A 14927-nucleotide genomic window follows, 5' to 3' on the forward strand; every position below is an offset into this window, starting at 1 on the left:
CATGAAACAAGGGTTCAGAAAAAAGTAATACTGTTCAAAATCCCAAGTTCCACCCTAACTCTGTGTGATCGTGCATCTAAGTTTCAAACACTTACCCACACTGAAGAACTATTTTTAAGATACACGTATTACTCTGACAGCGATAATACCCTGGACAGGCCATAAAAACAATCTGCAGAAATTCTGCACAACCTATTCGTGGTGCGGATGGACCTGAACTAAACCCTCAGATCCAAACCCCCTGACCACATGGTCCCGATTTTGAATAATGAGGTGAACCACAGCCTCAGACGCCAACACCCCTCCATCTCTCAGGGCTGAAACCTGGGGGTGGATTTGGTGGGTTCAGAAGTCTATCCTGAAGACCTACTGCAAGACAATCAAAACATGTTAAAACTCCAGCTTCAAAAGAAACAAGTGTTTCAGGAGAGGATAGTATGTGGGAATGGAGGCTGTTTTGGCAAGTGATGGCCTGTGACGAAGCCGAAGTCCTGTTACTCGTTCAACTGGTTTAGTTGCTCGTGGTATTGCTCTCTCCAGAAACGCTCGTTGCCAGCCACAAGCAACTGTAAAATTATTTCATGTGATGCTGTTGTGTGCATTTTAGATCTGACATTTGCTTTTGTTCCCCACTTGAAAGCATCAGCATCTTAATCAAACTGTCCGAGATCTGATATAGTATCTCCCCTATTTTTACTTTATTACAGTCTTTTTTCTATTTTGGGGTGGTTTCTGGATGCTTGGCTATGAAATTCCCTCCCCTCAGTCTTCAAAATTCTTCCTGAAAAATACCTCTCTGTATCTGGTACCTAGTTACTACAATAATAGTCACCTTAGAAACATTATAAATACACAATTAAATAGAGTTCTGTTCCAAAGTCCATTAAGTCAGTAAAAATTTTTCCATTGACTTCAATGAGCTGTGGGATCAGGCCCCAAAATACTTTAAATACATTTTTTCCATCTATAGACTGCTAATACAGAACATATTCCATTTTTTACATTTCTCCTCTAACATCTCTGCCCTGATTTCCTTGCCTTGAGACATACACTGCTGTGTTAAGATGTACTTTCTTCCCATGCCAGTCTCCTAGATGCCAGATTAAATCCCACCCCTACTGCAATTTGGTATAATGCTTATTTATTCCCCTTTCCAAAGCTTTCATCAGAAGGATGTGCTGGCTTAGTTGTTTGGTAAAAGTTTTTTTAACTCTTTATCTACTTTCTGTTACCTGTCTGCGCAGAGGGATTCGCTTTGTCAGCTTATGGACAGCGGGCTGGCTGCTGAAATCGGGCTTCTTGGTGGTGTTCTTCATGCGACACAGGATGACTGTCAGCACCATGCAGGCAATTAGGAAGACCCCTATGCAGTAAATTGCTATTTCCAGGTAGTCTGGAGATGTCGGATATTCTTTTTCTTTTTCAGGAGCTGGATTGGAAGTTTTTAGGAGGGAACAATCATGCCACAGAGTTAGCACACAGTAAAGCATAGTTCAGTATAGTGCTTGGAACAACTTGAAATGGTAAAATATTAGCAATTCTCGCAGTGGCTGTGTGACATACAGAATACCGTGAATGTTTAGGCCATCTTGCAATCTGAGAGTAATTCCTCTTTCTAGATCACTGCTTTGACTTCTCAATTTGCCATCAAGTGTAAGCTTGTGCACTATGCATACATACATAGCCAAAGACATGTGTCTGCCTAGATAGGTAAATACATATATATTGAAATATTGGATAATCAAGCATAATTTTAGGGGAAAAAACTGAAGTGTTCAAACTAGGCTCAGGTTCATTTTGTTGCTCAAGTCAAACTTCAAAAGCACTGTAATTTTTTTTAACCACATAAAGACACATCTAAAGATAAAATATTGAATAAGCTAACCTAAAAGAAAAGTGTCTAAATTGGCAAATAGACATCTGGGCTTGAGTCTGCATTGCCTGCTTATCCAAAATTTTCACCGAGATCTCAAAATACAGAGGGAAAGCAGGATAAATCGGTCCCTCATCATGTTTCTAAACTCAGGGATTTCAGGAGCGTTTTGAGACCCAGCTGCTTAACTCGCTGTGGTTCACGCCGGGTGCCTAACGCCCCTGAGGTCCTTTGAAGAGTCCAGTGTCGGATTAAAAAGCATAATGGAAGCAAAAGCTGAATTGCTAGCAATACGTTAATTAATGAGTCCTCTTTTGTGAGGACTGCGTATTTCAAGTAACCTCATCAGTGGTTACCAGTCTATGAGATTAGATTTTAGTGGGAGTGGTTCTACATAGCTGTTACTCTGATTGAAACCATTTTGAAATTATCTTCAAGACAGTTATATGTGCAAACACTGTCCCTAATCCCTTATCTGGGATTCATTCCCCGGATAAACAGCATTCCACAGCAATCAGTGGTCACTCCGCAAGCAATGCACGTTCAAGCTGAAATTTTCTTGTGCCTCATTCTAGGCTTATAATATTTCATTCAAGAAAAATCGGTTAAAAAAAAAATGCTGTTCAAGCACTTGCAAAATGCAAACACTGCTAGCAGAAGCAAGCTCTACACAAGTACTGCTTTGCCTGCTTGGTGACAGACCACGCAGGCTCGGTGTCCTCGTAAGAGTGAGATGTGATAAAGTTGCCTTGTTCAATATATTTTAATAAAGGCTAAGAAATTATCTGCAGAAAGTGGGAACATTTCACTCCCGTAATATGATCCTCAGCAATATGCACATGCAGGTTTTGTACCTTTTTACTTAGGATTAACAATTAATAAATGGTAAGCACAAGATGACCCAGCAAACCGCAGGTGGTTCATGTTTTTTCAAAGGAACTCCTAAGGCAGCTGCCAACAGTTATAAATGAGAAAATTTGACTAGTGTCAAAACCAACTACGGTTACATCTTCTAACAGCTGATAACAATTCTCAGGCAATAAAGCACATTGATGTTTGTTTCTTTTAAGGACAGAAACATCATCAACCCCAGAACAGCAAGACATGCTTTGCAGTAAAAGCAAATGACTACTTGTTTTCTTAGAGCATGCAATGTTTAAAGATGCACGGAGCCGATTCCCAAGATATGGAAAGCACTGCTTCTGTACACAATCCATTGGCATTAAAATTAGAATTTGCATAAGAGATTTGGATGATAGGTAAAAGCAAATTTAAGCACACTGAATAGCTCAGGTATTTTAATGAACCAGTACATGACTGTGGCCAAATTAGTCCCAAAGCTTCATAAGAAACTTTGAATTTCTTCCTCTTGAAAAAGTTTACAATGATTAATGTGCTGATTTTCAGTTATCTCACTGAAATGCTAAGGAAATGCAGTTCTTTAGCATTTCTGATGAACATTTAACAGATGTAAAAATATTTCAATTAAGTGCAATAGCGATCCCCCCCCCTTTTGTTGTTGTTATTGTGGTTTTGGAGCTGCAAATATGTGACAAAACAATTCATTGGCTTGAGACAACTGTGTTTAAAAAAAAAAATCATTGTAAAAGTCCTTTTCTGAGACAGAAGCTGTGCTAATTCTGCAGCAATCAACAAGGGGAAAAAAAAAGAGGAAAAACCACGGAAAGAGAGCAGTGTATACCTGGCAGAACTGTCAACCATGCAGTGTGAAAGGATATCCCAATAGAATTACCCGCCAAGCATGTATACTCCCCAGCATCCTCAAAAGTTACATTCCGTATATAGAGAACCTCAATTTCTTTGTCCGTGGTGTTAACACCGGCAGCCTAGAAAAAAAACAAAAGAGGGAAGCAAGAGAAAAAGCTAGACATTGAGAGAATTCTTGTGGATAGGGAGATGGAGCCACAGGGCTTTGCACTTTTTAAAGGCAGAGGTGTAGAGATGCAAAGCTCCTTCCCCATCCACAATCCCTCATCCAAAAGGCGTTTACCAACAGGTCCCAGCTCACCTCAGAAAGTAATCAACACCCTTCACCAGACCTAAACTCACCACCTAAACATGCATGCAATCAAATGACATGGAAAAATTAACCCACAAAGCTTTTTTTTTTTTCCTTCTTCTTTTTTAATAAAAGAAAGTTGAAAGAAAAACAAAGAGAAAACAAAGTAGGACAGAATGCGGGATCCTTCACATGTAGTTACCTGTTTCAGAGGAAAGAATGTACTATAAACATATACTCTGAAAGGATTAAAAAAAAAAAAAAGGCAAATTCTGCTACAAAAAGACACAACTTAGTAGCTGTCTGAAGCGGTGTATGGTCCTTGCATCATCCATTGCACTACTCTTAAATGTTGTACATTCGGCAGTGTTGCCAAATCTCGTTTTAATCTGAAGTCTGGTAATATTTGGTGGTTTACTTAGAAGCACAGTGGAAGGTATATCAACTCTTGTTCAAAAAAGATCAATTGTGGCTCTCAGAGAGGTGGAGAAAAACTGGACCTCAAAGGTTCAAGACCAAGGAGATGGAAATAAAATATCTTTTTCTAAATCTTAGAGGCTGAAAAAATATTCTGGAAGGTTTTTTTTCTGATCTCCTTCCAAACTCGCTAAATTTCTGGCTTGACAAGTCATTAAGCACCAAACCAATCAGTGTATCAGTGATTATCCAAACTCATACAAACAGAGTAAATCTTAGACCTGAAACTTTCCAGCTGTCCCAAGAAGGGCGCAGCATGGCATCAGTGTCAAGGTCTCTATGACAGAGATTTAGAGAAATTATTGTTTGCTGGTTTTTGTCTCTGTTCCATTCAAAAATGTTACTTTGAAATACACGATGAGGGAATAAACATATTTTTACCAGACCATCTTAAAGTAAATTTAGTTGAGAGTTGTAGCCGCATCGTTGCCAGTCTTTATTGTCACTGATGGGTTATTACCCAGTTAATAACAGGTGAATAACAAGTGGAAAACCCTCCCACCCTGCACAGTCGCAGGTGACGTGGGAAGTTATAAGTGACTAAACTGATCTGACTTACGCTTCAGTGGTACTTATGTGAACATTTCATATATATACACACACATATGTGTATATATAAATATACACTAATTAGGTGGTAATTACATTATTCAACGAGTACCCTATATCTGAATTGCGAAGTATGCAGAATTAATAACAAAACTGGACGTAAACACAGAGACACAAAGACACCAAACACGAGAGAATAAAGATCAGCATCAGAAACCAGTGTTTATGGTACACACAGAATATTGTGGGAATTTTTCCATGGCTGCTGGTGTAATACCAGTTGCATCACCGAAGGAAGATTACACATATACCACAAGGCCAAAGAGTTATCCTACAAGCTGCCTGCAGTCTCCCAAAGCACCATTTTTTCCAGCTTCTACATCCAGCTTGCTTTAAAAAACGTTGTTACCTTGTATACTTGGCAGAACAGAGAGCCAGGCAGACTGGTTGGCCTCCCCTATATAATTGGAGACCTTACAAATATATTCTCCAGCGTCCGCCTCTGTCACATTGTACAGTGTCAGCACTTCAGCATTGGAACTATTTATCCCCGAATGCTAGAATAGACCAATAACACAGGAGAACAATGTCACTGCTGCCCAAAACGGACACCAATCTATGGTCCCACCACCAACACGTCATAAGAATATGCCTTCCACTTCATACAGGCATCAGCGTCAAAACATTGAGGATTTGGGGTTTCTTTGGGTTTTTTGTTGTTGGTTTTTGTTTTTTTTTTTAAATCCAAAGCATCACACGAGTTAGAAAACAGCGGCATGGGGTGAAAAAGCACCTGGGCTGGTACACCGGCTGCGTGGAACAAGGTGGTATAGAGCTGGCTGTCCTGCCTGCCAACGCACTGAGTTTTGGCAATGCCACTCAGCTTGGAAAACTTTGGAGTTTGCTTGGTCAGGCTTGCTCAGAATGCCTGCCGGCAGGAACACCACCACCGATACGTCGGTGAAAAACGGACGTCTCTGCAGGCTCAGCATCCAGAAAAGCCAATCCTGCCAACAAGCTTTTGGCGGCAGGTGTCACGTTACTTTGAAATAAAGAGGCTGAAGAAACGTGAAAGAAATTGAGCAGATTGTCCCGGGTATGTTTTGGATGCGTTCTACCCATACATAAATGTCAATGATATTCTGTAAGAGGGTTTTCATTTTTTTCTGAATAAGTCATGCCTGAAACATTCAGAGATAAAGGACTTCACGGAAGTCAAAAAGAGCAAAATAGTGTCTATGAGCTGCACAATTAGCATTTAGACAATCAAATGTTTATCTAACTCATTATTTCATTTGTAACATAAACACTTCCATTTTCAAAAGAAGTTCAGATCTCAAAATTCTTGGATTTACATCAAATAAATTCAATGCTTTAAAGAAGTCGTCACCATCGCCGGCATCTGTAAAGCCTCACCTTTAAAACCTGAAGATACGGCAGTCCATCTGGTCCGTATTTACTGCCATTCTTCTCTACATGTTTTATCCACTGAATATGAGGTTGAGCATCACTGTAGACTTTGCAGACAAACTCGACGTCACCTCCGACGACTGCAGAGGCATTTGCTGGAAGGCCAGCTTGGAGGATGGGCCTGTGCGGTGATCGCTCTGTTCGGGTGGGGAGGGGGAGCGAGAAGGAGCAAGAGAGAGAGAGAGAGAAATAAAGATGCATAAATAAGCAGAGCTGCCAAGAAAACTGTAAGTGAACTCGAGCCAAAAAGCCCTGTAAGCCTGTTGGCTGACTCCTCTGAAATAACACTGCAGCCAAAACGTTTAACAAAAACTACAGTTCAAAGGAGATGACTTGAGCACTACACTTGTAATATAAAGAATAGCTATTTGGGGGGAGGGGAGAAACCTTGCTTAAAAACTTTAAGCATTTTTCATAGTTCAACTCAGCAAGAATTAAGTAAAATTTCTTTCTTTTTTTTGGGAGCTATTGTAGTACGTAGCTCTGAGTTTTGAAACATTCTAATTGGACTAAACCTCCACAAATTAGGAAGAAAGATTATTGATTCATTTTTAAAACCGATTAATGTATTAAAATAAACAAAAGGGAATTCCTCAAAACTAGCAGCAGAAGCCTCAGCACTGAAACTCCTCATGCAGGGTGCACACACCAGACAGCTCGACTTTTCAAAACACTCTGACGAGTACTACCTCGATAGCTGCTCTCTACTTTACCCAGACACAGCAGCAGAAATACCAGTTCTTTCTTATTCTGAGCAGGACACAGGGAAATACAGAGTTCTCTGGAAAACTGCAGTGTATTTAACATGAGCCAATAGAGCCTTTAATCTAGGGACTTGCTTAAGCATTTGTCAGATGTTCTTGGTCAAGCTTACGTCACTGAATATACCCTGTATCGTTTGGGTATCTAGAGAGCCACTACAGCCAGTGCTTCCAGCCCAATTTTGTGGATGCGATACACACAGCCTTTGGGCAAAGCACCGATAGGAGCCTCGCCCTCAGCTGTGACAGCGAAGCAGGTTTCCACTACCCTCACTAAGCCTGATCTAAAAGCTGCTAAAATCTTCTGGGTGGTGGGCAGGGCACGAGCCCAGCTCCCCAGCTTCCAGGGCCACCGACAGCCTTTTATTGCCGGAAAAGACAAGTGGGCAAAGCATAAAAACTTTTCATTCACACATCGCACAAAAGAAAGCCCTCAAAATGACAATCCCGGTTACCAAATTTCTTTATTATCCAGTGAGCACGATGGGCAATACCTCCCTCCCCAGAAAACCTTCAGAGAGCTGCAGTTTCATCAGCCTAGCTGGGAACTCACCGCCTTCTTCATGCAAACTTAACTCTGTCCGATTTTTTTTACAGGAACGTAAAGTTAATACTGACCTACATATACTTCCAACGTAAGAATTAGAAGTGAAAAGCCCATTGCCCACCCCCAACTCGAGCTGTCCATTCTCCCCTGCTCCAGGAATTCTTTCAAAGATAAGTAAAAAACAACAGACCTAAATATTTATTTTTAGAGGCTGTACATTGTAAAAGCTTTGACATTACGAGCCAAATCAACTGAATTTCAAATCAAGCGTTCCTTCTTAAACATACTAGTTTCCAATAAACTGTTTCACAAGCAAACATTGCGAGTGTAATAGCAAATAATGATGCCCATGGAACAATGGGATCTTTTATACAGTCCAATATATTTGGCATGCGGCAAACATCTACTGGGAATTTATTCACTGAGGCTACGCTGGCAGCATACTACAAAGCAGCAGTCTTATTTTACTTGTGGCAAAAGTGCATTTGTGTTGCAGTTATTAAATTATTCCATGGCTATGTGTGTCATTTTCAAAGATCTAGGAACAGCTTAATATTTTTTAATTTGTAAATTACAGTAGAACATATGAATTACTATTTTACAGTTCTGGGGAGAACTTTTAGTTTCTCACCTTATACTAAATAAGCTCTAATTCCATCTCCCTCGCTCCGTCATTTGGGTACAAAAACAGCAAGCAAAAATCTCTCTTTAATAGAAACCTTACACCATCTTCCAAAACTTATTACAGCTGCCTTCAGTATAAAATGAAACCTTAGAGAATGTTATTTAAAATGTTTTTTAGAAGTCAGTAGGCCTCATGTTTCATTTCTCCACATCAGGGTTTGATTTCCTTTGTGACCTTACTCTCTGCCCTTAAACAAACCAGAGAATGAGGCCTGAAACATCTTGGAAAAGTTCCTACTATGCCAGCATCAACACACGAAATGTGTTTAGTTTATCCCGATAGCCATCAATGATTTAATCTTTTATTGATGACTGTCAAACGTTTCCTCTACCAAAAAAGAGGAGGCAAAGCAAAGAAGTAAAAGCAAAGTTCTTACATTCTTGGTCCCAAATTCCTTTGAAAAAAAATTAAATTAAGTGCGTGCATATGTATAGGCAACACATTTGTGAAATTTCTTCTCTAAGGGTAATGTGTTAAAAACAAACTTTAGTTGCCCTCCGAGATATGGAGCAACGATTAGCGTTGGTCAACTCTCCCACTTCAGCAGAAGGGAGTATTCCTATGCCCACACAGGCAAACAGCGCAGAAGAACATCACCATCATGATGCAAATTCAGCAGGTTTCATGACAATCCTGGAGTCCAAGCACCACAAGAAATACACTCAGTATTGGGGGAAATAACTAAATATGGAGAAACTTCCACTAATTACAAATGACCAAGTATAATTCTGTACAGTATCATTTCTTGGAAATAGTCATTTCAGGATGCTGTCCTGTCTTTCCTATTTCTCTGCAAACCACACACTCCTAAGGACTCTGCTTAAGCATAGGTACTGTCAAAACCATACCTTACATCACTATTTCACGTTTAAAATACAAGCCTTACACTTGTAAGCAGATATCATCACTCAAACAACTGGCTACACTAATATTAGATGGAAACTGTGTGTTCTTTTGTACTAAAGACTAGCAAAAGAGTCAAAGTTGCCTTTAAAAAAAAAAATCTTAAAGGCTGGTGAAACTAATTTTATCATTAGCCTTACATAACCTAATAATCATAATCAGGATCATCACTAAACTATAATGACCACATACATCTCTAGTTATTTAATTCAGACAAACAGTATTTTCATACAAAACAAGTTGGCTCTGTACCCCTAGTGATTTCAATATTCCCCTTGCTCATTAATATTGAATTGAATCGGAACCTCAAGGAATAGATCTTTACTATTTGATCACTGAAATTTTAGTGTTTCACTGCTAATACAATACGTTTCAAAAACAAGTCAACAGCATGTGCTGTAATACAGAAAATCACCCCATAGATTAGCTGTCTTCAAGCATACCAAAACACTACCTCATAAGGACCATAAAAAAGTAGTAGATACTAATTTTATTACCATAAATATTAGTTACTTAGTGAACTACCTACAGATCTACAACGTTTTTCATAGATATGCCCTGCTTTCTTAAGCAGACCTTCCTGGTTCAACTGAAATGTAATTGATGTTTAAAAGCAAATGTAATGGATGTTTAAAAATTTTTAAAATTGAAAAATATTTTCTGTATATTGATCTGAAAGTAATTGAGCCAAACTGATAATTACGTATAAAAGTCTCCATATGTTACATTTCATTTTTATTCTAGTTCTTCCCAAACTCTAACTTTATAATACTTTTTAAAGAGAAAGCAGGCTTAATACTGGATCCCACCTTAAGAGACAGACACCAGCTTGCTTTCTCCAACTTGCAGTTTAGATACAAACCCAACATCATCCCCATTTGAGGAGTCAATTGTCTACAAAAGGCAGAGCGAAAATGATTGCTCACGTGGAATATCATATTCAGGGCTACAAGCATCTAAATTTTACACCACCATAAAAGCACCCAGGGCTTGAGCACTTCTGCTCAGAATTGCTTGAGCATTTCTGCTTGCTTATCTATAGACAAACAGACTCGCTATCTGAAAAGACGACTGACAAAGTGACCTGCCCAATGGCTTAGAAGAAACTGTCATTTAGCCTGTTAATGTTAAAACTTCAGAATACCTTTCTCCAAGAAAGAAAACTGCAAAGAATCCAGGAAAGCTGGAAAATTCCAAGTTTCCAAAAAACTGGCACAACTGAAGGAGCTTCCCAGGAAGCTCCCAGCCCTGCAGGACACCTGGAGATGAGTGGGAGCCCATCCCTGCCACAGATGGTAGAGGGAGAAGTGACTGGAAGAACTATCCTGGAAATGACTACTGGATCCCAGACACTTCACAAGGAGTCCTGAGAATTGGCTCTTTAAGAAGTTTAAGTCCCTGGACAGGTGGTTCCTACAAAAGGGCCTCATCTCTCTCCCATCCTTGGCCTTATCTCCTCCAATTTTTTTTTTCTGACCAGCTGCAGCCAACACAGAGGGAAATCAGAGAGAGACAGGAAAGCCATGATGCAAACGTATGAGGTGAAGACGCTGGGGTATGGAGGCGGGTGATAGGGGCCAAAAACCAGGTTTCACAGCCAACAGAGCCCAGAAGACGCAATCCCACCACTCCGGTCCTAGCGCGGGGGGTGCAGGCATGGAAAAACGGCGGGAAGAGAGGCTGCTCGCTGAGCACGCCGGCGGAGGGAAGATGTAGGGCAGGATTTGCTGTTGCCAGAGGCCGAAGTAGAGCGTATTGTGACTGAAAGAGTGGCTCTGCCGCTACTGGAGTGCCTTGGCAGGGAGAGGAGACAATAACCCCGGAAGGGGTGAGCTCTGGGGCCCATCCCGAGGCCAAGTCTCCTTAGCAACCTGGCTGTGCCAGGGGCTGAGAAGAGCTCTGGTAATTGTCTATCCAAGCCCTCCTTGTCACCCTAGCACAGACAGTTCAGGACCTTTCATGGGAGCTAAAAGCCAGAACCAAAGCCCATTGAAGTCAGGGGAAAAACTCACATGGAATTCAATGGGCTTTGGATAAGGCATTTGATTCATTTCAAAAAAAATGAAAACTACTCTTATTTTCTCCTTTTGAATGTGCTTGTTTCCTCTCCTTGCAAATGTGTGATTCAAGTGCAGCTTAGGAAAAGAAAAGCTGAATAGCAAATGCAAGACCAAACACAAGTTCTGGGGACAACGGAGAGATGCTCAATGAAGGGGAAGGAGGATGGGAGTAAAGAAAAAAAAGTTACCTAATTCTTTTCCACAATTTTTAATTAGACACATTTATCAGAGTCTTTAATACCAGTTTTGAAATGTTATGAATCCTACGGAGTGGTCTTGATGGCTGCCACTGTGAAGCTACAGAGGGCTCCCTCAAACGATGCCTCTCGGTGCAGCATCAGTAACTGCTCTGGATCGACAGCCCCTGGTAGAGGTTCTGTGTACTCAGTCACCGCTGCATGAAAAATGAAGCGGTTCCAGCTGTCTCTCTGCTGAACCGAAAACACGGACCTGCCATGCCCTCTTCGCTTGCCCTGGTCAGCGCAGCACGTTCAGCTCTAGTCGCTTATTTTGCCTGACGCTGAGCGTGGGAAGTCCTCAGCAGCAGGCTGGACCCCGTTCGGTGAAAACACTGCCCGTTTCCAACCATCTTCCTTCTGGTCGTGCAACATCTGTTGCTTTGGCAAATGCTAATTAGCCTGTAAATTATGGGTCTCAAAAGCATCCTACAGTGTTTTAGGCCAGACTAATCACAGGCTCTTGCCCTGTCTCGGGCTCAGCGTCCCAAACTTGCAAGACTGACTCTTCAGCCTTAAAAATCACAGTCTTTTCATCATAGACTTGGACTGAAATATTTCTCCCCCGTGTTTCAGTACGCAGCACTCTTCCACCATTTCCACTGAACCATGTACCTAACACAGGAGGTCCCTGAAGGCCACCGAGCTCAGGGAGCAGCACTGCTGATGGAAGAACGTGTTGCTACATGGCCCTGTCCCCAAATTAACTGCGTGTGTCCTCCCCTATCCAACAACGCGTCACGTCTGGGGATTTCCTTGGCAGGTACTTTATCGTCAGATACGCATCTGCCCAAGACATCCCTCACACCAACCAACTAACCCACAGACAAGCCTCGTGGAGGGGGAAGCCAGTGGTGTCACCCATCTCCGGGACACCCAGAGCCCTCTCCTCATGCCCTCTCCCACACAATACCCTCGGGATTACCAAAACTGCTCCAACAGAAAATGCAGTTACGGGGTCACTTCTCAGGTGACTTAACCGCTGCCTGGAGCTGACAGGAAGGTGAAACCTCTCAGGTATGGCTCCAGCTTCCCACAGAGCCCAGTGCACCCCGTGCCACCTCAAAGCCGAAATACCATTTCTTCTCGGAAGCGGCACTAACGGCCATTTCACCCACAGTTTGAGGGAACAACTCTCTCTACCTGTCTCTACGCTCAATTTTTGGCATCCCTGGTGAGACTGTACACATACATACTATTATTGCTGGCTCTGATGATGTTTTTTGGTGGTGTGGATACCTACCACCGGGCGAAGGCATTTACTAAAGCTACTGGGCCAACCGCAGGATATCAGTCTCTGATCACTACTACCTATTAGGGCTAAATATCAACCGTTAAAAGAAAGATTAAATCCTTATCAATCTCTCACCCTTCAGTGAGTGAAGACCTTTCAAGTTTCTATCCCGCTCTAGCTGACAGCAAAGGAAGCCGTTTGGAAGGAGAAACACAAGGATCACTGTCTCATGAAAGATCCCACCTACACGAGCTGCACATCTGGCCTCAGCTCACCAGCACTCAGGGGCTGGATTAATTATTGCTCTCTGAATTAGAGAGCTCTTTTGAGGAGAGTTCCAGGAGCAGGCAAGGCATGAGGAATTGCAACTCGGATTTCTCTATAAATCCAGCATTATCCAAGTTCATACAAAGGACCCGATTTGAAACTACACTTGCTCCCCATACCCCTCGGTGGAGTGGTGTAGGAGGGGTATCACCAAACAGATGTCAGAGTCCCCACAGGAATTTCCTCCTTCAAGGTAGCCTTCTATACGTAGGCCAAGCCAAACCTTTGCTTCCTTTCTCCAGCAATAAGCAATTGCTTATGGAGGCCTGTGCTCTATGAAATGCTGGAAGGAAAACACTGCTAACGCCACTATTTGCTCCATGGCGTGGAGGAGTAAGGTTAAGCGCTGGCGGCTCTTTCAAAAGATCAGAAACAACTGAGCAGGTGTAGGCAAAACGCCTCTACTAATTAATGTCATACACTATATATACGTGAGCCAGGAGCTGAGCAGCTTCTACCAGCTGCATGTCAGTTTGGGTTCCTTTCTGCATAATATGAAGCACTGCATGTTGTTTATAGCCAATTCAGAAGTGCTGCTGAACTGTCATGTTCCATTCGTACGGACATACATACACACCCCTCAAATCATCACTTCCTAGGTAATGTATACACGCCAAGGTGGCATTCATTGCAAGTTAGGGACAATGCTCTCTTCCCAAACTCTGCAAAATCAGAAGATGTTTTAAGGCTACAAGGAATAACAGATCACTGTCATTAAACACTGAGAGATAAAGACCATCCCTGGCAAGAACACTTGATAAAGAACAGGAGCCTTTCAGGCAGACTAGCAGAATAGCTTATGGATCAGACCAGCATTACCAGTGCTGATGAAATCATGCCTTACAAATTTTGGCATCTTTTATCAGTAGGCATTAGCCAACAAATGCTCATACTATTCAGTGTTCCTGTACAGCAGGAGTCTCCATGTATAGCATTTCCTATTGGTCCAACGCTACTCAGAGAAGTCATCTCGGTGGCCAAGAGCTCAAAGGGGTATCGCTGCAGCTGGAGCTCCTGGCCCTCGCAAGTGAACCTGGCGAGGCCCGCAGCAGCACAGGGGTCTGCTCGTGCAGATGGGAGTGAGGGACTAACCTCCATAACCACTTTCTAAAATGCCTCTGTCCTCAAATTTAGAAGCCTTTTATATAAACTTGAGGCGTTTCTTTCTGCTGCTGTGTCACACGCTTCATCATTACTAACTACTGGGCCCAATCGTCCATCTCTGCTTTGCTGTCTGGACCAGTATCAGCAATCAGCATAAAGTGAGACAGCAGGGAACCAGACTCCACATACTCCCTGCTGTTACTGAATACTTTCTCATAAAATTAAACATTTTAATACTGACTATCACGGAACTTCAGTTCTAAAGGTTAAAACTTTGTCACAGACACCAGGATCAGGCAGCCTCCTACCCACAGCAAAGCCTTTGCCACCCCATCCAACTTCCTTGCACCACCCAAGCCCTCCTACTTACCAAGGCCAGCCGAGTAAAAGGCAATGCCTTTTTAAGATCTTTTACAGAAACTAATCAGATGTATTCAAACTCTTTGTCCTTGGCTTCTCCACCTTCACCTCCAATTTGAAGTAATGGCATGGTTTCTCCAGCAGGCAAAGCTCCCGCTGATGTTATCCCATCTGTCTCTTTGGATAGCTCTACAGCATAGCTTCAGCTTGCAGTCCTATGTGAATTTTAGCTAAAATTCATCTTTGCATAACACCTTTACAGCTTAAGTTCATCTGCACACCACTTTCTCATATGGCAGCAAGCCGGGGAAAAGAAAGCAA

The 14927-nt window shown here is 42.0% G+C and overlaps 1 protein-coding gene across 4 annotated transcripts in view; it reads right to left on the reverse strand.

Annotated features, from left to right (window-relative positions):
• Positions 1-14927, reverse strand: part of FGFR2 (fibroblast growth factor receptor 2) — an 86159-nt gene that overhangs the window by 24885 nt on the left and 46347 nt on the right. For all 4 annotated transcript variants that reach the window (XM_075155196.1, XM_075155197.1, XM_075155198.1 and 1 more), the window contains 3 exons: positions 6336-6526; positions 3576-3720; positions 1233-1429 (listed from right to left, as the gene is read on the reverse strand). In XM_075155196.1, coding sequence (XP_075011297.1) covers positions 1233-1429; positions 3576-3720; positions 6336-6526 — 533 coding nt within the window. The remainder of the gene's footprint in view (positions 1-1232; positions 1430-3575; positions 3721-6335; positions 6527-14927) is intronic.

This window comes from Calonectris borealis, chromosome 7 (assembly GCF_964195595.1).
Source record: "Calonectris borealis chromosome 7, bCalBor7.hap1.2, whole genome shotgun sequence".
Classification (NCBI taxonomy): domain Eukaryota; kingdom Metazoa; phylum Chordata; class Aves; order Procellariiformes; family Procellariidae; genus Calonectris; species Calonectris borealis.